Raw genomic sequence first — 24,290 nt, 5'->3', positions numbered from 1 at the left:
TTTAAGAAGTTCAGGCTTGCTCATCTATGAATGGAGCTAGTTCCATCTTCCCACTGGGGATTTTGATCATTTTCATAATATTCTTGTTGATACCTTTGAAGAGTTCTAAACAGATGGGTGAGCCATGCCTAGTGTCCCTTATTTTTTAGCTGAGTTTATAAAACTCCCCAGGCAGCACTACATCGCCCTGGACAGAGATTTAATTCTGATTCAGGGAATGTTGCCAGCTTCTTAATGAAATGTCAACAGCTCCTTTTCAGCCTCCTGGATCAGAGCTCAGCTCCTGCTGGCAGAAGATATTGCTGCATAATGGGGCAGGCAGCAGAATCCGGAGTCCAGGTGTCCCGTTAGTAACTGGGACATAAAGTCAAGAACATAGTCATGGAGGCCAGGTTGTCATAAATTAGATTGGACAGGAATTGTCTTTTTGCCTTACCTTGACTGTTTGGGCTTGGGGAGAGAGAGAGAGAGAGAGAGAGAGAGAGAGAGAGAGAGAGAGAGAGAGAGAGAGAGAGAGAGAGAGAGAGAGAAAGAAAGATTAAATAGCAGTAGAATTAACTCTTGATTTTTGATAAGTATGGGAAACTATCTCTTCCTCCCTCCATGCCTGTATCTATTGAGAGATGATATTGACCATGATATTGACGTGGTAGTATAGCACCTGTCATATCTCACACTTAGTTCTCTGAGAGCCTCCTAGGGATACTCTGTATTGGAGGGGAGAAACTTTGCTATGGTATATCCAAGATGACAGGACCAGACGTGGCCTTGCAACTGATTTCATGCCCAAACCTGGCATGTTAGTAGCAGAACAATAGGCGTCTCAACACTACCCAGTGAGGGGGACCAACCAGCAAAGCCCAACCTCTTCTCCTACTTTGGCACCTTTTCAGACTAGCAATTCCCAGGCAAGACCAGGACAAAGTTATTTTGTGCCAATTTGGCAGACGGGGACCTCAGAATAAAAATTAATATAAAATGAGAAAACAAATTTATGTGGATATAAATTCTGTGATTCATATGTATTATCACTGCCTTTAAGTGAAGATATCAAAATGGCTGCATCAGAGTCGTGATTCTTGCCTCCTGTGTGCCAGGCACTGTGTGAAGCATGTTCACACCCGTTCTCTCACATAATCTTCACAACAGCACTGCGGGGCAGATGTCTGACCATCCCAGTTTACAGGTAAAACACTGTGGCTCAAGGACACAGCAGGTAGTGGAAGGTAGGGATGCAAACCTGGGTCTGTTTTTCTTCCTGTATTATATACTTGTTATCAGTGACGTGCACCTAAGCTGAGGGACAAAGGGAATAAATACCCTGGAGTTCTCAGAAGGTAAAATGAAATAAAACAAAATAAAGCTCACTTCATTATAGCATTGGGTCTGTCTCATTAGTGAAAGCAGAATGTATTAATAATACTAATGCCCAGAGGAAAATCCCACTGGTCACTAAACCAAAAGGAGGAAACTTAGGCGATGAATGGAAATCCCTAGGTCTGCAGAGAATGTGATAACAATCTGTCACCACAATAGACTTACAGAACCCAGTTCATCCTTATATCAGAGGCCTCTTTTCAGATATGTAAGTGTTGAATGTGTTTTCTATATTCTGTGGTAAATTTAGATGAAAACAAACACATAAACAAACCTATGGGCACATAGATATTTTCACCAGCCTGTATAATTTCCATTCATCCAAGTCACCTTGGCACTCCTGCCAAGTCTGAACCACTTCTGTACCTACCTATTAGAAGCCACTAGGCTAGAAAAACACAAACTTACATGCACATAAGTGTGCATGCACATAACCGATCAAATGCAAAATTCCCACCCAAGTTTGAGCAAAAGAACAGATACGTTTAGCATTTATTTTTTAAAACTGTCTAATTTCTCCAACACTCAGGCTTGACTTAAACATTTCTATTCAAGGCCTCGGATACATGGTGTGCTCCAATTCACAGGACCCAGTTACCTGGTTAGGGTCAGGATCGACTTCATCCCAGTTGTGAGTAACATGGCCTTGGTCAATGGATTCAAAGGGCTTGTGAGAGACTGAAGGTAGAATCCTGTACAGCCAACTGGGGGAAAACAAGGACACATAAGTTCATGGTGATGTTATGAGTGATAGATATACAGACTGGCTCAGGAAGTACCATCAGGAAGATACTCAAGTCAACAACGATCTGTGGGCTTTAATGTGAGAAGCGATGACACAGCATCACTTAATAACCACCTTTGCCCATAGCCCTGGCCTCTTCTCCCCTTTCCACTCCACCTATTATTCTTCAAATTAAGGCTCTGGCTCTTGGTTATTCCCATATTGACAAAAATGAAGAATTGTCTTTCCCAACGACAATGATAAAGGAAGGGGAAGTACCTTGAGGGACATCTGTGCAGGAAAATCCATAAAAGAACATTAGCTTATATATGTCATCGGACACTAATCCTGGCTCTGGAAGCTGAGGACAATGAATCCTACATAGGTTGAGAGGCTATGGGTGGTTTCTTTGTTATTTTTGAAATATAAATCAATTTTCTTCTTTAAAATTATAAAAGTAATACTTGCCAGTGGTAAAAAATAATTCAAGTAATTCAAAAAGTCCTGAAAGGTGAAAAGCTTTCTCCTCTAGTTTCTTCAGGGCTAATCCTCAGAGGCTACAGAGCTTAAAAACTTTCTTGTATATTCTCTCAGTTATGTTCAATACATATGTGAGCAAAACTGCCAAATCATTGTACCACTTTTTATTTTCACAACAAAAATGTGTGAGTGCCTAATTACTCACATCTTCAGAAATATGGGGTATTATTAATAAATTTGACCTTACAGGTAAAAAATAGTATTTCATTTTACTTTTGCATTTCTTTATTGTAAGTTTGAGAATATGTATGTTTATTAGACTTTTGTAATTTTTCTACAAATTGCACAAGTCCTTCACCATTCTTCTATTGGGTTATTTGTCTTTTTGATATTAATTTGTAAGAGGTTTAGGAAATTAACATTTCTGTGCTCTAAAATTATAAGACCATCTGTCCATATTTTCTTATAGTACACTTATGGCCCCCTTCCTTCTTTCCTTCTTTCCTTCCTTCCTTTCAAATTTTACTATCTGTAGATGTCAAGGTCCGAGCCAAAGATCTTCCTGTCAGGACTCAGATCTCAGGCTTCAGAAAGAGAAGAAAACTCTGATGAAGGAACCATGAAGGACACCAGGAGGCCAACCCCCAGAAGTTGAGAGGGACACTGATACTCATTAAGAAGGCCCCAAGCCCTCTCAGAGGCCATTACCCTGACAGACTACAGAGGAAAGAGGAACCCTACTTCTGACAATGGAAGATCAGACCTGTTACAACAGGCTCTGGCCCTTGAAGCCCTAACAGTCTGCTTCGGGAGTGGAGTTGGCCTGACCCCACACTGAACCACTTGGGAGTTAAAAGGGCTAGATTTGTTCAGTTTCCATTTGATTTCTCCAGCTCTAGATGATATTACCTCAGACTTTGGACTTCAGGCCATGAAAAACTAAGCCTCTCTAGTTTCTAGTAGTATATGGTGTTGACAGCATGTGGGTGCATGCGTGCGTGTGTGCGTGTGTGTGCGTGTGCGTGTGTGTGTGTGTATGTGTGTGTGTACCTTAGAACCACCTGTGTGGTCCCAGGCAAGTTACAAAACTTTCTTGATCCTGTGTTCCTTATCCTTATCTCCTAGGACTGTTGTGAGGATTCAGAGTTTTGTACTTAGAATGCCTGGCACATGGTTGGTGCTCACTTATTAAATGTGTATTGAATTGTCTGTTCACCCCTAATCATCTGGGTTTTTATGATAGTCTAAATTTTCCACATTCTCTGTCCTTTCCAGGACGTAAAGGATCAGTTAACTAACATGATAAAAATTAATCCTAGATAGATATACTGTGTTTCCCCGAAAATAAGACCTAGCCAGACCATCAGCTCTAGTGCATCTTTTGGAGCAAAAATTAATATAAGACCTGGTATTATATCATATTATATTATATTATATTATATTATATTATATTATATTATATTATACCTTATTAAATATTAAAATAGGACTGGGTCTTATATTAATTTTTGCTCCAAAATATGCTTTAGAGCTGACATCTGTCTAGGTCTGATTTTTGGGGAAACACGGTAATCTCTCATAGTTTTGTGGGGGCCCTTCACTCTGTAGTTTAAATGAGTAGTGATTAACTTTAAGAAGTTCAGGCTTGCTCATCTATGAATGGAGCTAGTTCCATCTTCCCACTGGGGATTTTGATCATTTTCATAATATTCTTGTTGATACCTTTGAAGAGTTCTAAACAGATGGGTGAGCCATGCCTAGTGTCCCTTATTTTTTAGCTGAGTTTATAAAACTCCCCAGGCAGCACTACATCGCCCTGGACAGAGATTTAATTCTGATTCAGGGAATGGTGCCAGCTTCTTAATGAAATGTCAACAGCTCCTTTTCAGCCTCCTGGATCAGAGCTCAGCTCCTGCTGGCAGAAGATATTGCTGCATAATGGGGCAGGCAGCAGAATCCGGAGTCCAGGTGTCCCGTTAGTAACTGGGACATAAAGTCAAGAACATAGTCATGGAGGCCAGGTTGTCATAAATTAGATTGGACAGGAATTGTCTTTTTGCCTTACCTTGACTGTTTGGGCTTGGGGAGAGAGAGAGAGAGAGAGAGAGAGAGAGAGAGAGAGAGAGAGAGAGAGAGAGAGAGAGAGAAAGAAAGATTAAATAGCAGTAGAATTAACTCTTGATTTTTGATAAGTATGGGAAACTATCTCTTCCTCCCTCCATGCCTGTATCTATTGAGAGATGATATTGACCATGATATTGACGTGGTAGTATAGCACCTGTCATATCTCACACTTAGTTCTCTGAGAGCCTCCTAGGGATACTCTGTATTGGAGGGGAGAAACTTTGCTATGGTGACAATAATGATGATTATCATAATGTCAATTGAGCACTCACCATGTGCCAGGCAATGTGCTAAGCACTTTACATACATTCCTGTCTTCAGTCCTCATCACAACTATGAAATAGGTATTATCTCTGACAAATGAGGAACCAGAGACTCTGAGAGGGTAGATGACTTGCCCAAGTTCACATAGCTGGAAAGAGAAGGAGCCAGGACTGAAGCTCAGGGGGCTTGCCTGTAGAGTAGGCATGATTAACTACTCAGGGGACCGATCTGTCATTTGTGTGTTCCATCATGCTTCTGTACTACTATCGCATTTGCTTCTTAGGAGGGCTTCATGGAGATAAACCCAGTCCCTTCCACTAAGCAGTACATGACCACCTGCCGACCTCCCCAAATCCCCAAAATCAGTAGCAGCCCTCTTCACAGATGCCCTAGCCTGAAATTCCTATAATTAGACACTACTTGTTTAAATCACCACACTTACTACCTCCCCAAATCTCAACACATACTGCATCCAACCTGCCTCATAGGAGTTAATCAAGAGAGTGAGTTCATTGACCTTGGCTTGTAGGATTAGAGCAAACATGGAACACGACACATTGTGCTAATGAATGTACTGGTTTCCAGCAACGGCAAATTCCAAAGAATAAAAACCTTATTAATGCAAACCACAAGGGGCTGTAACACATGACCTTTCAACTACCCAAGCTTCGATTATCCAACCTTTTCATGCAAAGAACAATCAGCTAAGGAAGATATTGTGCTGAATCTTCTATAATTTTGAGTTAGTTATTTAAAAAACCCAAACAAACAAGTAAAACAGAATCCAAAACTCAATTGGACAATCTTTAGGTGGAGGCCAGAGTATTGGGAACATTTTCTTCTGAGTACAAGTGAGAATTTGTAAATGGAATTGGACGTGTGTTTCCAGATTCTGTGCAGCTGTTCTCTCAGCTTCATCCACCAGTCACTTGATTCTAGGTGGAGACAAGGCCCATCCTCCTCCGACTATGACCCAGAGTGCAGCCGGTCAGAAGCAGGATCATAGGCAGCCCTGGAAGGCTATGGCCCAGGTGTAGGTGGCTGCACCAAGTACTAGTTATAGGTCCTGTATTCTGCAGGTCGGAATTAACCTAATCCTTGTACCTTCTTTTATTGGTGCTCCGTGGACAAGTGAAAGCTGATCCTGAGAGCTGCTCAGCGTACAGATTGTAGGGACAAACTTGAGGATTGTTCTAAAACAAAGGGAGCAATAAATAACATCACTCCAATGTGAAAAGCATCCCACCTTCCCACCAAGCACCCCCTGGGGGGATTCTGTCCTGGATGTGGTGGCTCGAGGCTACTGCGCACGATCATCCCCACTGCATACATACTTCTTGTACTAACTTTTTAGGTGACTCTGCCTCATGATTAGAAAAGTATTACATGCTTATTGTAGAAAATTTATAAAATATAACCCATTATCTCACCATCCAGAAATAACCCAATGTTGAAATATTGGTATGTTTCATTCCATTCTTATCCTCCAAAATGAGGATTTTATGATACGTATAGTCCTGTAATAATCAGGACTTTTTAAAAAGAAGAAACACTATATCATGAGCATTTCTTCATGCATGAAATACTCTTCAAAATTTTTTAAAGAAATTTTGTTTGCCATATTTTTATTATTATAACCAACACACTAGTGTGAACATCATTGAGCATACATTTTTTTGGGAGCTGATTATTTTGCCATCATTGTCATATCTTAGCCGTTCAGAGGATCTACAAAAAAGTCCCCTTAGCCCTGTACCTAGGGCATCCTCCTGGAAGTCCTACATTTAGTCTTACTATTTTAGGTTGGGTGCTTTGCCGTAGGTAACCAATATCCAACCTTAATCTTCGTATTGTCATTGTTCCTTATTTTGATTGTCTTAATGATTTGTCAAACTCCTAGACACCTCACAGGCTAAATTACAAGAGCTGTGGTGGGTAGAAGCGCTTGGCCCGAGGGCTGATCATTCATTCCTACAATTCGGAGCTCTCTAAGCGACAGTAATATTCTATTTACTCATACCTGTCCTTCTGGCAGAGCATTGGGGCAGCGAGGGTCCTCTGAGGCACACTCGTTCCCGAATCCGGAAATGTACTGCATGTGACAAAGACACAAAGGCCACCATTAATGGGATTTAAAGAGATTTCACAACACTGACAGTCTATGAAAGTAAAAATTTTTGTATGGACATATGTTAGTGTATGACATTCCATACATAATGTCTTTGTTATGTCATGGCATGTGAACCATTTAGGAAAGATAATATGTTCTGTGTGAATTTTAAAGACCATCAATTAGTTGGGAGAAGAGTGCTGGATATTGCGTAGACTCTCCACCTTTCGCTGCACTTAGTCGATTTATAGGCTTGTTCTTAATTATCCCACTCCAAGAACAGGTTCTTTAATCCTCGTCCCGTCAGTGAGTTTCTGAGAGGGGAGATGTCTCAGGCATCACCTCAACTCCAGATTAGTAGGATTTTGCTGGGCCTAGATTGAAACCTCCCTGAGTTTGGGGCTCCATTCCCCATCCATACTCTAAACCAAACAACTGTAAAGAGGCATGTGGATTCAGTCTTAGAGCAAAACCCTTGAGAGAAAGTTCTCCAAATTAGCCTAACTTTAGGCAGAAGCCTACATTATCTGGCTCATCTATGGATTATACATATAAAAAGGAAGTTTGAAGGTATGGATGACTTTCAGGAGAAGTGCCAGTCCAGAATCTGTCCACAGTGGCAAAACGGTGTCTATTTTGATTGCCATCTGTTTACTTTACACCCAGAGAAAATAAAGTCAGGGGGTTTCTCAAGAAAGGAAAGTATGTGGAACCAGTGAAACTTATTGTTACAACACTAACACACCTCTGAATTCTTGTTCACTGTCAGACTTCTCTGCTAGTTTGTAAGCTCCAAGAAGTCTGAAACTATGGCAGTCTTGTATACCTCTATATGCCCTGTGCCTGGTTTATAGAAGATGCTCAATAGATATCCATTGGTTGATTTAGTTTTCACTTAGATTTTATCCTAATATGAGTCTATTTATGGTGTTGTCGGATTAGAACCCGCCACCCTTTTTTTCTAACTTAATCATCAAAACAAGTGGCCATTTCCCTCCATAGCTGATCCAAATAAAAGTACTTAATTTTAGCCCAGGATAATGAAAGTGCAGTTACACTCAAGGAGTGAGATGCTACCATCTGAGCACATGTCTTTAAGAGATATAAGAAGGCTGTCAGTGGGTGGAGGGTAAGCCCTCCAGAGTTCTCAGCCACATGGAGAAGGATGAGCTGGATGCAACACGCCTGCGTGCGTGACTGATGATCAGACCAACAGCTGTCTATATTTGGAAGGAATATCAAATGTGAAATGTTATGACCGAGGAAGCAATGGAAGGGAAATTATTCTTTTTGCCTCCAGACACAATTTTCTTGGTATATTTGAAAATCTATCAGCATTAAAAACATCGAGTTCCATTATATACAGATTGGTTAACAGCAGTGGCATGCAGTTTGGAATGATTTCTTTGGGGAAATGGCAGAGACCATCCAGCATTCTGACTCTCCACTGAGCACAATTTTCTTCTCTCTAAATGAAGTTCTTGCTCACCATCAACAGTATTGAATTTGAGATGCTGAGAAATGGTAATGACCCCAATTATCTTCAATTCTGTGAAATGGAATTTTAGACCAATCTGTGACTGAAGCTGCTGAGGGTTACAGTGCCTTCACTTTGTTCAACTGCTGGGTTGTTTCTCTCTGCAGGAGGCAGGGAGGTGAGTGAGGAGGAATGCAGCTGAGCTATCCCCATTCTTTGCTGCTGGCCTCAGAACAGAGGCCAGGGTTATAGGTAAGAGTATATGGAGTTCTGAAGCATTTGCTTCAGACTGCTTTAAAAACTAGGAAAGGAAGCTGGTTGTTTGGAAGGGAGTCACCCAGCTCTGAGACTGGTGTGAGTCCTGAATTGGTGTCTCAATCTTAGCTGTGGTGCAGTGGCTGAAGAGGAGGGTGGAAACTGCTGAGTCACTCTCACATCAGTTGGTTTTCATAGTGCTCGGACAGAAAAATTACAGATGAGTTTGTTAGAGCTTTAAAATGCCATGTCCCTCACTGCTGAAGGTATTTGAATTAAGGAAGCAGTATTCTGCAGCTGCTTTCCCAAGGCTTTGAGATCAAGGACAGAATCTGAACTCTCCTATATCTGCTGTGAAAAATCCAAGCCTTCAACTGCAGCTGATTCAGTGACTATGTACAACTATACCGTATACAACAGCAACAACACAAAAAACAAAAAACAACCCCCCTGACATTTAGCAAGTGTGTTTGTATATTTTCTTCAGTCCAGATTTCTGAATAATTTGATTTCACATAAAAGTATGATTTCGTTTCTTTCCAAGAGAATTATATGCATCCTTTTTAAATAAAAGAACAAATGACTGAGCTCCATGTAAGTTCAGTGCCATCAGTTCTTTGGCAGCTCCCTAGTACACAGTTTTTAAATTCTCACCTGGTCCTCAGGATATGATTTATTTGTCAAGAGTAGTTTTATGAGGTGTTTTCTCCTGACTCTGATTCTGAGTAACACCCTGAGCATGGTGCATCTCACTTCCTTGTATTGGGAATGAAGGAAAGAGAGACAAGTCAGGGTAGAGATGCAGCTACAGCTACCATTTTTCCTCTGGAAAGAGTCTAGTATTTCTCATCAACCTTATTAGAAACATAGAATACAGATTGTTAGGGGAACTTGCAGAATATTGTGGTAGGCTGAATAATGACCCTCAAAGATATTTATGCCTTAATCCCTGGAACTTGTGTTATCTTATATAGCAAAAGAGATGTGATTTTTGCCTAGCTTATGTTGTAGATGTGATTAAGTTAAGGATCTTGAAATGGGGAGATAGTTTTGAATTTTTGGCATGTGCCCTAAATGTAATCACAAGCATCCTTGCTAGAGTGAGGTGGAGGGAGATTTGACTCCAGAAGAGGAAATAGTGATATGATGATGGAAGCAGAGATTGGAGTGATGCACTTTGAAGGTGGAGAAAGGGGTCACAAGGCAAGGAATGTGGGCAGCTTCTAGAAGGCAGGGAAATGAGTCTCCCAGCAGAAGCAGCCTTGCCAACACCTTGACATTAGCCTAATGAAACTGATTTTGGAGTTCTGACCTCCAGACCTGTAAGAGAATAAATATGTGTTGTTTTAAGCCGCTAAATTTGTGGTAATTTGTTATAGCAGAAACAGGAAACTAACATAATAATTACATAGGCCCGTGGGACCCATCTTTGGCTAATCATTAAAATCACCCCAGAAGTTTGTTAAATTCAGAGCCGGACCTAGTGAATCAAAATGTTTGGTTCGCTAAGTCTGCATATTAAACTGCTCTTCATTTTAGAAATCAAGTCATGAGGAAATCAAGACATGTAGAAGTGAAGCAAGAAGAACACAGGGTGGTCTATTTTAAATTTAATTTTCTTATTTTATCTTTTGAATTTTCTTCCTCCAGTTGTGCTGTTTTCATGTAAATGTGATTTCATCTGAAGCTTGGTGTTAACGTATCCATTAAAATGAAAAAATAAAAGCTGAGAAATATATTTTTTTTAGCTTATATAATGCTTATTGATTAGAATGATGCAATCTGGCATTCTGTGTTTGGATATCTGATCTCTAGAGCTAACCTTTCCTTGTGGAGATTAGACAGCAGGCTGGGAAGAATCCCTTTGAAACTGAGAACAAAGAGCAGCATGCAATTTACAGTGGTGTGCTGGCGCTGCGCATAATAAGTTGCTTAAAATTTTCAGCAGAAGGGATTTTGGACATAATTTATTTATAAATGGTAAGGATGTTTCCAACCCCTGCTGAACTGTCCCATAGGATTTTCGTCAGGAACACAGTTTTTTATGTACTCCTCCTCTTCCAAAACTTCAACTACTACCTTTAATATAATGACCTCCCAATATTCTCCTAGCCCTACCCGCTGCTCTGAGATCCAGATCCATACATCTGACTATCTCCTGGGAATTTCAATTTGGCTGTCCCTGCAGCAACTCAAATTGAGCTGGACCACTCTTGGACCCCAGAATACACGGGGCTGCCTCTGGCACCCATCCCTTTTCACCTAGTCATTTCCACTTCTCTTTTAAGACTCGGCTCAGAAATAGACTCCTTCAAGAAGTTTGTCTTGACCCCACCGAGCCCAGATTCAGTTCCTCTCCTATATTGATCTGTGACATCATGTACTAACACAATATTTGCTGAATGACAGAATGAGAATTTTCTCAACTTTTCTAATTCTTGATCAGGCACAAAGATAAACAAACAAACTTTTTCTTTTCTATTGAGTGTTTTCAGGATCCCTGTCAATTAGGGAGATTCTTGATTCATCAAACTCAGCATCAGTTGAAAGGCATTAGGGAGGTACTCAAACCCTGCATTCTGGAAAGAAGCCTGGAGTCTGGCCCACGTGGCTTGAGTCAAGGTTCTGGGAAGTTCCACATGCATGTGTTGGGCACTCACGAAAGCCTGGGCTGGACATCAGGCGTGGTTTTAGACACTAGGGACACACTCCCTTTCCCTGCTCTTAATAAGGACACTCAGTCTGGTAGATTCCTTTTGGAACCTGGTAGATTCCTGGGCTTTGGATTCAGAAAAACCCAGCTTCTAATAAAGTCTCCATCACCTTGAGCACATCCCTTAATCTCTCTGAACTCTACTTTCCTTACTGTTTAAACAGAAACAAGAGTGCCTGCATCCCAAATTTTTGATGATTCTGAGGGGAACCGAAGTTTTGCCATCACAAAATGAGCCTTTTGTACTATTGATTAAAGCTGCTTATTAAGAAACAAAAGACTCAGAAAAACCTTTGACAACCCCCTTTTCCTCCTTAAGAGAATTCAGATGGGAAGGCCTACTCCAGGAAGGGGACTTTAGCCTATTCACCTTGGAATGTTGAATACAGTATGGTAGACAGGAAGAATCCTTACAAAAACTTGTCCTACGGGACTCCCCACTATGTTCCCTTGTTCCTGGGTTGCCTAGGAATTTGTTTGCCATATGTTCCCTCTTTCTCCTCTACCTGTGAATTACCCATTTCCCCTTTGAAATCCCAGACTCTGTCCCCTCTTCTCCTTTGTCCAGCATGGCATATAAGCCCCAACTGCTCAGTGTGTTTTGGGTCACATTCTTATGGAGTCCCGAATGTATGTCTACATAATAAACTTTGGACACTGTCTCCTGTTAATCTGGGTCTGTTAGTTTGATCATTAGCCCAGCTAGAAGAACTTAGAAGGTAGGAGGAAAGTATGTTTTTACAACCCCGCAATTACAATATGAGTCAATTCATTAATAGCCACATTCCCCACGCATAATTTTCAATTGTACATAAATGATAAAAAGCAATTATTTCCTAGAGGAAGTGCTGGGACTTCTACTGGCCAAGGGCTGATTGTGAGCCTCAAAATAACTGAGTAGATTAAACATATCTAATTGGTCAGCTAGAGGCAATCCAGGAAGCTGCAGCAGCAGGCAGGTGTCAGAGAGTAGGGGCTGGGAAACGGACATAGTGAGAAATATGCCTGCCCACAGTGGGAGGGAGCCCTTATGATATCTGCAGATTCCCAAGACAATATTTGAAATGAACAAAGGCAAGAGATGGACAGTAAGAGCATCATCTCTCTGTCTCTTTTTTTTTAATCTTCTCTCCATCATCCCCACAGCCCCAGCCATGCCTACAGACAGCATAGTGAAGCCTCTTAAGACAGGGGTTTGGACCAGGGCCTCTCAAAATCCTTTCTAACTCTGATGCTCTGGAATTCTCAGAAGCTTCCATAAGTTCTGGCTGAAGGAGCCATGTCAAACTTGCCAGACAGTTCCTTACCTTCAATGTGGCCATGTTCCGTCTGCTGCAGGTGTGATGAATTCAAGAAACCCAAGCGCATAGAGAGTATGAAGGCAAAATGCTTCCGCTTCTCCTTCAAACCACTCTCTGAATGTTCTTATTCCCACCACTTCTCTGTGCTCACTGGTCAGCAGGTCCTGCAAACTAGTCACAAGAATTGCCTAACTGATAAAGTAGGGAGAAAGTCCAGCATGCTTATTTGTAACTAACTGCTTACACAATTGCCTTGGTTTATTACTAACCCCAGGCTGTTTCTGGAAAAGTTTGCAGAGGTGGGTCTCCTCTTCTCTAGAGGTAAAGATTGGCTAATTATTTGTTCCACTTAAAAGAAGGCGGCTTAGTACTACAGGCAGAGAATTGAAAGCTCCCTAGGAAAGGACGTGTGGTAGTTAGTTCCCGCGCGGTGTGGCCGAGGCACCTCCACTCAATCCTGACTCAGGTTGGGAAGGAGTAGAAAAGAGTGTTCACTCTCTGGAGAGCAGTGAGGAAGTTAACTGTGCTGTGACACAGGTGTTTACACATAGCAGCCAGAAACGGGGACCAGGTCGAGACAGCTCTCCATAGGTGCCTCCCAGGGATGAGCTGCGTGAACGGTTCAGAGCTTGAAGCACTTCCTTTGAAACAAACTGAGATGTTTACTATTCTCCTCTTAATTCATTTCTTAAATTCTTATAAATTCTTTAAGAATCTTGTTTCCTAATGCCTTTATTTCTCTAAAAAGAAACGAAGGGATTACTTTCTAGCCACCTTTCCATGACGTCCATGTCCCTCATCTTGGCTATTCTCCTCAGCCCTGGTCAGGTACCAGCTTCAAGGCTAATCGTATTTAGGAAGGAGGAAACCATGTATCGAATGCCTACTCCTGCTAGACATTCAAATTTCCACAGACATTCCTTCATTTAATTTCACAAAAGCAATCTGGTAAATTAGTCTTTATTGTCACAAACTCAAGTGCCACAGACAGAGCAGGAAATGTAAATGGTTAAGTAGGCTAGGTGATTTTTCCAGATGAGACTTATACATGATGCTCCAAGTTGTAAACATTGGCAACTAGAACAAATGAATGAATAAATAAATGAGTGAATGAATAAACCCACGGTGGTAGACAGCAAAAAATGCCCCCAATTTCCTCCCATCCTTGTATGCAATGTGACTTTGCTGTTTCTCTCATCAAGACATGGTGTTTTGTTTTGTTTTTTAACCTCCTTGAATCTTACTTTGACTAATAGCAAACATGACAGAAGAAGAGGCTTGAAAAGTGCTTGTGCCTTTGGATTTGTCCATTTTTTGGTACTTGAGGCCACCATGCAAAGGAGCTGGGCTAGCCCCCTTGAGAATGAGAGACCACATGGAGAGAGAGGTTCAGGCAATAGCCCAGCACTGATTGCCAGGCTTGCGAATGAGGCGTTCTGGCTGCCAGATGACTGCAGGTGAGACCAGCAGAACCGCCCGCTAAACCTAGTCCAAACTGCTGACCCACAGAGTTGGGAGCAAATACGCTACTAGGCTTTGGAGTGGTTTATTAAGCAATGATAGATAACTGATCCAATTATGTCAAAAACCATGCATGCAGGTTTGAAATGGCTGTGGGCTGCCAGTTTAGACCCTCTACTTTTGATAAATGGGTCTAAGCAACCTCCAGAGGAGGTCCCCAGGCTCCAGCATACGGCAGGCACAGCAGAATAATCTGCCTGTATATAAGGTGTTAGCACAGAGAGGGCCAGACCAAAGAGGCCAAGTTAATAGAAACAAGTGACAGGTTGGTAGCAAACTGTGTGGACTGATATCTATGGACCATGCAGCTTATAGGACATCTCAGCATATGTCAGCATAGACAGATGACAGTGTGGTATTATATAAGCTTCCCTGGAATTTATATGCAAAACTAGAAGGAAGTGGGATGTAGACCTTAGCTTTACTGAGGCTAAGTTTTTATATTTCCTGCAGTATGCAGGCTCAAAAGTAAATGGAAGAAATGTCAAAAGTGAATTCAAGAAAAGTGTTTCTTGCAACTGAGTTTATGAGTACATTGGGTCTTGAATCTCTATTGATCCTGAAAGTTAGTCATTGGTGGTTAGAAAAAAAAAAGGGAGCCAATAAAAGACAATGGAAAAGTTTTACAACTTTATTTTGCCATAAACTTCGTATGCTCTTTCCAATGAATCAGCTTTGAAGGTAGATTTAAGAGGTGTTTCAGTTCTCCCTAGGATGTGAGAGATTTCCTAAAGAGTAAGAGAGTGGTAACAGATCCTTGACTGGATGAAAATTACTTTGAGGGCTTGAAAATATTTAAAATTGAATAAACCTATTACCAGACTTTAGGGATTTCTCCTAAGTGGGTAAACTATTTCCTGTCTTTTTCTGTTTTTATAACAATGATTTGATTAAACAAGTATTTGCTTTGTTACTACTATGTGCCAAGCACTGTGCTATATACATGCAGAGGATATGAGAAAAGCATAAAGCACAGGGACAGATAGTTCAGTTTGGCTTTCAATTTTATTAATGTAATCACACACTCATTTCTTTTACAATTATTGAGGACTGGCTACCTGCCAGAGCCTGTGAGATGTGGGGACACAAAGATGACTAAGATCCAGTCCTGTTCTCTAGGTGGGCAGCGTACTAGAGAAGGCTGACCCCAGAATGGGCCATTACAGCAGAGGGCCAGATGTGCTGTGACAGGAAGAGCCCAGGGTGCTTTGGGAGGGGTTGGGGCCACCTAGCCCTGGCTAGCAGGGCAGGGAAGTCCTCCCAAAGGAGACGATGCATGAGCCAAGTCACACAGAATGAGTTGGATAGGGCACTGAGTAGAGGGAAGAATATGTGAGAGGACAGAGAAGGGGAAATGCAGAGCCTTCAAAGAACTGTGTTTAGGGCAATGTGACTGAAATGGCAGAGTGGAGGGGTCTGGTGAGGGAAGGCTTCTGGGAAGGGGAGAGTTTTGGCAGACATTTGAAGCAGGGCAATAGGGGGATCTTCTGGCCTGGGTATGTCTTGTAGCATTCAAAAAGAAATCCAGTGGAAGGAGCAGATTGTGTGTAGGGGCAGGGCAAACATATACTGGACCAGAACAGAATCACAAGATCAACGTGGTGAGCAAAAAGAACAGAGGTGCTGAAAACTAGGCAGAGGGGGATGGATTCAGTGAGCTGACATGGGGAACATGTGAGGTGAAGAATTTGTAAAGGACCAGGAATTGGAGACACCGGTTATCTGCTTCCCCCAAATTCTAGCACAAAATAGGTTTATTCTCCACAGCTCTGGAAGAAAAGTCAGAGAAGTTTCGGACTTACAAACACCAGGGAGTGGGGAGCAGGACCAAAACCAAGTGGCAAGAACTTATGATGAAACCTCCAGCTCCTGCTCCCAGTAAACTTCCAGAATTCCAGAATGCTATCAGCAAGTTTTTACCCTCCAGACAGGAGATTGGAGAATCCTTCTCTAGGACAGTGGCCTGTAAATACTATACGTTTCGATGAATAATTATTAAATATAAAAGGTAAAGTCTTTCTGAAAATGCTTCTTTTAATGAGGTGGCTGTCTTCCCCCATTAACTCATATATCCATGAATTAATAATTCTTATTTTTAAGTTTTATTCCTAGAATGAGACAGGATTCAGCATCATTTAATCTTATTTTTTAATTTTACAGACATAAGCATTAAGAAAATTTGTTCACAGAAATAGTAGATATGTATGGAAGAAATTTTGCTATGGTATCATTCACTTCTCCTTCTGAAGTTAATACCAACAAATACAGTGTTTATTAAATATATAATGTGCTTATTAAATACATATAAATACATAAATACATGATGTTCTCTAGTAACATTATTAAACATTAATTTTGATGACCTATTCAACAACTCAATTAGGTTCTTTTCAAATTTTCTTGGGAGGAAATAATTGGAAACCTGATTGGAAAAGACTTGATTACCCAGCTATTGGAATCATTGACTTTAAACATTACCCTTTCACACTGAGTGCTTTGTCTAACTCATTTATTTAGAAAAGGAAAGTAAAATTTGTAATTGTATACACCTTTGCCTGTGTAATTATTTTTAATAAAAATGTTATTTTGATATTTTGACAGACCAAGCAAGAAGACTTGCCAAAAAAAAAAAAAAAAAAAAACGTGCCATAGCCTTGGATATTTCTTTTTAAGATTTTTATTAAAAATATACCTAACATTCAATATTATACTAGTTTCAGGGGTACTCCATAGTTGTTCACCATTTATAGACTTAAAGAAGTAATCACCATGATAAATCCAGCAACCATCTGACACCATACTATACTATCACAATATTATTCAGTATATTTCCTGTAGTGTACATTACATCCCCATGACTTATTTTATACCTGGAAATTTGGACCTCTTATTCCCCTTTCCCTGTCCCCCCATTTTTCAATTTTTCAATTACAGTTGACAGTCAACATTATTTTATATTAATTTCAGGTGTACAGTATAGTGGTTAGACAGTTGTATAATTTAGGAAATGATCCCCCTGTCTAGTCTAGAACCCACCTGGCACTATACATAGTTATTACCATATTATTGACTATATCCCCTATGCTTTACTTTATATCACCATAACTATTTTGTAACTACCAATTTGTATTTTTTAATCCCGTCACCTTTTTCACCCTTCCCCTAAACCCCCTCCCATCTATCACCCCAACAAATCTAGTACCCATCTGACACAATACACAGTTATTACAATATTATTGACTATACTCTACATCCCCATAACTACTTTGTAATAACCAATTTGTATTTCTTAATCTCTTCCCATTCTTTCACCCATACCCTCAACCCCTCCCATCTGGCAACCATCAAAATGTAGTCTGTATCTATGAATTTGTTTCTGTTTTTTTTTTTCGTTGTTGTTAATTTTGTTCTTTAGATGTCACATATAAGCGAAATCACATTGCATCCGTCTTTCTCTGTTGGATACTCCATTGAGCACAACACCCTCCAGGTCCATCCATGCCGCCTCAGGTGTCAAGAACCCATTCCCTTCCGAGCAATATTCCATTGTATACATGTATGTACCACCTACTCTTTATCCATTCTTCCATTGATGGACACCCAGGCTGCCTCCACATCTTGGCCGTTGTAAACAATGCTGCAATGAACATATGGATGCACATGTCCCCTCGAAGTAGCGTTTTGTGTTTCTTCGGATAAATAACTTAAAGTGGAATTACTGGATCCTTCATTGTCTCTGTTACAGCCTTTGTTTTAAAGTCTATTTTGTCTGGTATAAGTATCACTACCCCAGCTTCTCTTTTTTAAAAAAATTTTCATTTACATAAAATATCTTTTCCATCCCTTTCTGTCTGTGTGTATTTTTCAATCTGAAGAGATTCTCTTGTAGGAAGCATTATGTAAGGGTTTTGTTTTCTTATTCATTCAGCCTTCCTGTGTCTTTTGATTGGAGCAGTTAATCCATTTACATTGAAAGTAATTGTTGATAGATATGTTGCCATTGCCATTTTATTATTCATAATTTTGCTAATTTTTTTTTCTGTCTTAAGTCCTTCCAACTTTCCTTTTAATACTGGTTTGGTGGTGATGAACTTCTTTAACTTTTCGTGTCTGGGAAGCTCTTTATCTGTCCTTTGATTTTTAATGCTAGCTTTGCTGGGTAAAGTAGTCTTGGTTGTAGGTCCTGGTTTTTCATCACGTTGAATATCTTGTGCCAATCATTTCTGGCCTGCAAAGTTTCTGTTAAGAAATCATCTGATAGTCTTATGGGAGATTCTTTTTAAGTTACTAGTGGCCTTTCTCTTGCTGCTTTTAAGATTGTTTCTTTGTCTTTAACCTTTGCCATTTTCATTATAATGCGTCTTAGTGTGGGCCTGTTTGGGTTCATCCTGTGTGAGACTCTGTGCTTTCTAGACTTATATGTCTATTTCCTTTGCCAGGTTACGAAAGTTTTTAGTCATTATTTCTTTAAATATGTTCTCAATCTCGTATTTTCCCTTCTCCTTCTGGTACTCCTATGATGCGAATGTTGTTACACTTGATGTTGTCCCTGAGGTCTCTTTAAGCTATCTTCATTTTTTTTTATTCTTTCCTCTTTTTGCTCTTCCAATTGGGTGTTTTATACTACATTGTTATCCAAATCGCTGATTCAATCCTCTGCTTTGTCTAGTCTGCTGGTGATTCCTTCTAGTGCATTCTTCATTACAGTTATTGTATTGTTCATTTCTGACTGGTTCTTTTTTATAGTTTCTATGTCCTTTTTGATGCTTGCTATCTCATCGAAATTCTCACTAAGTTCCTGAGCATCCTTATAACCATTGTTTTAACCCTGTCTCTGCTTACCTCCATTTTGTTTATCTTTTAAATTTTTTTTAATTTTTCTCCTCTTCTTTCATTGGGGATGAATTTCTTTGTTTCTTCATTTAGGCTGCCTCTCTGTGTTTGTTTCTATGTATTAGGTAGATCTGCTATGTCTTCCAGTCTTGACTGGGTGGCCTTATGCAGTAGGTGCCCTGTGGGGCCTCGTGGCACAGTCTCCCTGGTCACTTGAGCCAGGTATTCCAGGAGTATCCCAGTGTGGGTTGTGTGTGCCTTCCTGTTCTGGTTGAGACTTGATTGCTATTGGCACATCAGGGTGGGATTGACCCTCAGGTGACTGGCTGTGGGGTTTGGCCACATCCACAGCTTATGGGCTGCTGTGTGGGAGGTTTACCTCACTCAATGGGAATTGCCCCAGTGGGCTCTGGTGCCTGTTGAGAACACACTTTGTGCCACTTGTGGGGCTAATTGGGTGGTGCTCTGCTGTGGTCTGAAGCCAACCTCCAAATATATTGGTTCTGGGGCCTCTTGCAAGGGGCTGTAACACAGGCCCTAGTTAGCCACTACTTGTTACTTGCCGGGGGCTACCTGGTAGGAGCTACAAAACAACCTCATTTGTTTGCTGCCTATGCTAAACCTGGAGGTGCATGGGAGAAAACAATCTGCTAACTGAGGATAGCTACCACTAAGTAACCAGGCCTGGGGTAATGCCACAAAAAGCCAGGACAGCCAGAGGACTGCTGCCACCTGCCAGCTCCCTTAAAGTTCATCCACTGATAAAGCCTCATGCAGTATGCACGTTGGCTGAGGCAGGGTCTCAGGGATTCATTAGAGTGGGAAGAGTTGTGGTCACCAGGTTAATGTAGACTCTGGTTTGGTGCCAGTGCTGAGCCTGGAGTGACTCAGCAAAAGTTTCAGAGCACACCAAGGCCAATTGCTGCCTGCTTGGGCCCACGGACTTCGATAGTTTTCCAAGAGAGCGGGCAAAGCGAGTGGGGCTGGCTGCTCCTTGAGAAAGTGCCTCTGGCAGTTTGCATATTGGGTGGGGCGGGATCCCAGCTGAGTCAGCAGGGCAGAGCAGCTGAGCTTACCAAGCCAGTCAGATTCAGATTTGGCCATGGTGGGGCGGGCTCAACATCTTAAAGATGGTGCCCCCCTACCAGCTACATAGGAGGAGACTCTTCACTGGGAAAGTGCCGATTGTCCTCTAGTCCTCCACCTAAGACACACACCTCAATCTGCCACCTATATGTCTCTGAGGCTGCCCTCCCACCACCTGCGTCACCATCCCTCCGCTGAAGACGAAGGTGAGTGCCTGCGAGTGAACAAGTGCGTCTGTGCGCAGGCTGTTTAAGAGGATGCCTGGGTTTCCCACATCCTTCCGTCCCACCTGAATGGTTGGAATACCCACTGTTTTTCACAGCCAGATGTTGTGGGGGCTTCCCGGCACCAGTACTCAGGTCTAGGGACCCTGGTGTAGGGGGCTAGAGTCCCTCACTCCTCTGGGTGGAACCTCCGTGGCCAAGATATCCCTCCTGATTCTCAACCACCACAGGGAGGTTTGGGGCCTGTTCCATGTCTCCACCCTTCCTACCTGTCTTGATGTGGCTTCTTTATATTTTTAGTTATAGGACTTCTGTTCAGCTAGACTTCAAATGGCTCTCTCCAGGTAGACTGTTCTATAATTTAGTTGTAACTTTAATGTGTTCAGGGAAGGACACAGGCACAGTGTTTATCTATGTCGCCATCTTGGATCTCTCCATCTTGGATAAACTCTCTTTGCTTTGTTCTCAGGAACTTTTCCTTAGGAGTTCTGCATTTCTTTTTTAAAAAAAATAATTGGGAGATGTGGAAAAGTCTTGAAATAAAACTAATATTTAGAATTGTTCTTTTGTTGGTATCGTAAAGACATTTACACCCTGGGGCAATATACCATATTTCTATTGTATTACTAGTAAGATGTTCCTTTTCTGTAGTGGGAAAATGGTGATTGTGAAAGTAGAAGTAGAAAATAAGAACTAGCTTTAAGCTGCATTCACAAGCATTTCAATTTTAACTTATAGATGAGAACTGATGATCTGGAAATTGACTCCTGTAAAACTGTGCCATGTGCCTCTTTGAGGGGACATTTGAACTCACCTCAGTTGGAAGACCACTGATCCACAGCAAGAAAGTGGAAAACACAAGATTTAGGAAGCTGGGGACTGTTACAGGGTAACGTGAAGGAGAGTGTGACAGGCTTACAGGGCAATCACTCCAGAATGGATTTAGTGGATGGAGGATGCCAAGACAGATGGCTGCAAGAAAGAGATGGAACTGATAGATTACCTGATGTATTTGATGGTACTGAGCAAGATTTGTTGGGGTTTCATACTTCACCATTACTTATTGATGACCTGGTAAAGCTTAGCGGTTAGCCTGCTGAGAAAACAAATGTGGTACTGTTGACTGAAAAAAATCTGTGTATAAATGGACCTGCCCAGTTCAAACCTGTGTTGTTCAAGGGTCAACTGTACAAAATCCTGGCCCTATCCCATATACATAGAATTGGGAGGGGGGCAGATAAATCCTGGAATCTGCATTTAAAAAAAGCACTTCAAGGATTTTTGTGCACTTTTGAGTTTGAAACCCATTGCTTTAAGTCCTTAAATGGAGGTGCTGATTAATTATAACTGGAAATCAGATCCCTCTTACTCTATGGTGCAGCCCCGGCAGGCTCAGCTCCAATTCTGCATTAGGCATACTGCGGAATATTTGAGGGTTCTCTCAGGGCTGGATTTCCTGGAACCCTGCCTCTCCTACCACAGTAATTTAACTCAATCTTAAGACTATGGAGAAATGAATTTTTTATTTCCCTCTCCTCCTTTCCCCAAAACAGTATCCTCCTTTAAATTTTAACAGATATTAAATCAATGCAGACATTCTGTCAGATCTTCAATCTTCTTAAAATAGATGGTACCTGTGCTTTAAAATTTTAAATTAAACCAATATTTATTAAATACTCATAGAAGGCCCTACCTAGATTGGGTGCTACGGTATACACTATAGAAATGAAGAGTCAAAAGCTCTGATTATGGCAGCAATTAGGAGCTCTTCATTTCAGTGTGATGGCCCAGCACATCAGCTCAATGCAGTTCATTTTCAGAATGGACAGAAAAACAGCAAGGTCAAAGGCACCTGGATTATATCAGTGATGTCTCAGTTTCAGGGGCTTCTGAGAACCTGACATAAAGCTGATATGGATTAACCCCTTTGGGAGCAGCTCTTCTTAGAGCACCAAAGTGAAGAGACCAACTGAGGGTCTTACAACCTGAGGGACAGACGACTGGCCAAATGCCTTCACATCTAGTTGTCTTCACAATGAGAAAGAACGTTGGTGAGACATTTACATCACAACAGGAAAAAAAAATGTTTATTGCTAACAATTTGTTCTATCAAGAAAGTAAGAAAATTAAAGATTTAATTGACATATTTTAGAAAAGTATTTTGGTATTTATACTTATTATCTAAAAGCAATTTTGACGAGCAGGTTTCAGGAAGTCTCAGCAAAAATTACGCTTCAAAACATTCTTTTTGAAGAACTCTGGCTAGTAACATTCATTTTGGCAAACAGCCTTATTTTGTTGCTACTAATACTTGCAACAAACTTACCTTAGATTATTAATTTTTTTTTTTTTTTTTTAGAAAACTATAATTCAAGGAGTCACGCCTGACAAGAAATGCAGTTGAAGAGTAATGTTACATTTTCAAGGTTGACCCTGAAGACATCAGGGTTACTTTCTTTTTTTTAATAAGGAATAAACAAATTGGGATAGATTTTTTTTTTTAGATTAAGGAAAAGAAACGGGTGGGGGGAGGGTAAGGAAAGAGTTATTTAGTTTTTAAAAGAGGACTACAAAGAGCTGAAGTTGGTTTAGGTCTTTGTTATACATTAAGTTTCTACTTCCTAACTGCACAGCCTCTGTTACAACACACTTGTGCCAAATTCTACATACAGATCCTGATTTGCATAGCTCTCTTTTATGTCAAAAAAAGAAATCAGGACTAAGTCTTGTGGGGGAGGATGCGAAGAAAGACTGGAGAATATTTTAGCTGATGAAAAGTGCTTTTCACATCCTTTTCCAAATTCCCAAGACAGTGTTTCTAAAAGCATTCTCTAACAGTCTTATTTTAACATCCTCTTTCAGCATACCTTGATTTCCAAAGTACTTCTGAAATTCAATTAAAATGGAATAGAAAGGGAATTTAGTGTTTTTTCCCTAATTTTAAAATGAGAAGCTGAAACTGTGTATTTATTGTTATTATATTTTAATATGGAACAATATCAGGAGTGCAGAGACCTGCAGCAGAGCCAGAGACAGGATACAGGTGAAAGGGTGTTGTTGAATAAGGCAGCAAATTACAATTTTTGGGAAACAGGTTTATATATTAAAGAAGAACCAGGTGGAGATAATTAAATAAGCAAAAAAGATGGGTAAACAAAGTAATGGTGAACAATTATGCATATACACACACACACACCACCACCCTCCAAAAATTTTGGATTATGAAATCCAAGCATCCTAGTCCATAATTCATGTAAATGTGTTTCTGTGGAACTTTTTACTTCTCTCCATAAATACACTGTTGACACACAAAGAATAATATTCTTAGTTTACAGACTACAGATAAGAGACCTTTCAGGAATTGACTTTTCTTTCAAAAAAATAAAATCTGAAGAGGCTGTAAATCTTTCCTATTGCCCGTGTGCAGCTCTTAGATTTCACCCTACCTATTTCCAAACAGAAAACAGTACGAGTGCAGACAGCTGTACCCTAAAGAGTGAAGGATTTAGTGAGCTGTCAATTTCTGGCAGAATTCTTCTTTTCTGGTCCTGCTGTTCTCTATGTATTATTAACCTATTTATATTTAACTCTAGCCATTAGTCTGCCTCTTCTGCCACTGAACCATTTGCAAAGGAGAGAAGAGGGAGCAAGGGTTGCTATTATTAGGCATCCTTGTGTGTGTTGAGGGTGGAGACAATTAAATAATACCATTTTGCTTTTGTGAAAAGACAGACTATTTGGGGTGGACAATTGCGAGCTAGTTAACATACCTTTCCCCTTAAGAAGGTAAAACAACAGAGA

General features: G+C 40.7%; 1 protein-coding gene across 1 annotated transcript in view; it reads right to left on the bottom strand.

Moving 5' to 3' along the window:
* HGD (homogentisate 1,2-dioxygenase) overlaps positions 1-13,316 on the bottom strand; it is a 44,544-nt gene extending 31,228 nt beyond the window's left edge. Inside the window, exons 1-4 of the mRNA XM_019729646.2 lie at positions 12,832-13,316; positions 6,990-7,061; positions 6,074-6,162; positions 1,976-2,081 (exon numbers count right to left, since the gene is read on the bottom strand). Of these exons, the coding sequence (XP_019585205.1) occupies positions 1,976-2,081; positions 6,074-6,162; positions 6,990-7,061; positions 12,832-12,846 (282 nt within the window). The 5' untranslated portion in view covers positions 12,847-13,316. The remainder of the gene's footprint in view (positions 1-1,975; positions 2,082-6,073; positions 6,163-6,989; positions 7,062-12,831) is intronic.
* Positions 13,317-24,290: the final 10,974 nt, after the last annotated feature.

Source organism: Rhinolophus sinicus, linkage group LG01, assembly GCF_036562045.2.
Source record: "Rhinolophus sinicus isolate RSC01 linkage group LG01, ASM3656204v1, whole genome shotgun sequence".
Lineage (NCBI taxonomy): Eukaryota > Metazoa > Chordata > Mammalia > Chiroptera > Rhinolophidae > Rhinolophus > Rhinolophus sinicus.
This window is presented reverse-complemented; position numbering and strand designations above follow the sequence as displayed.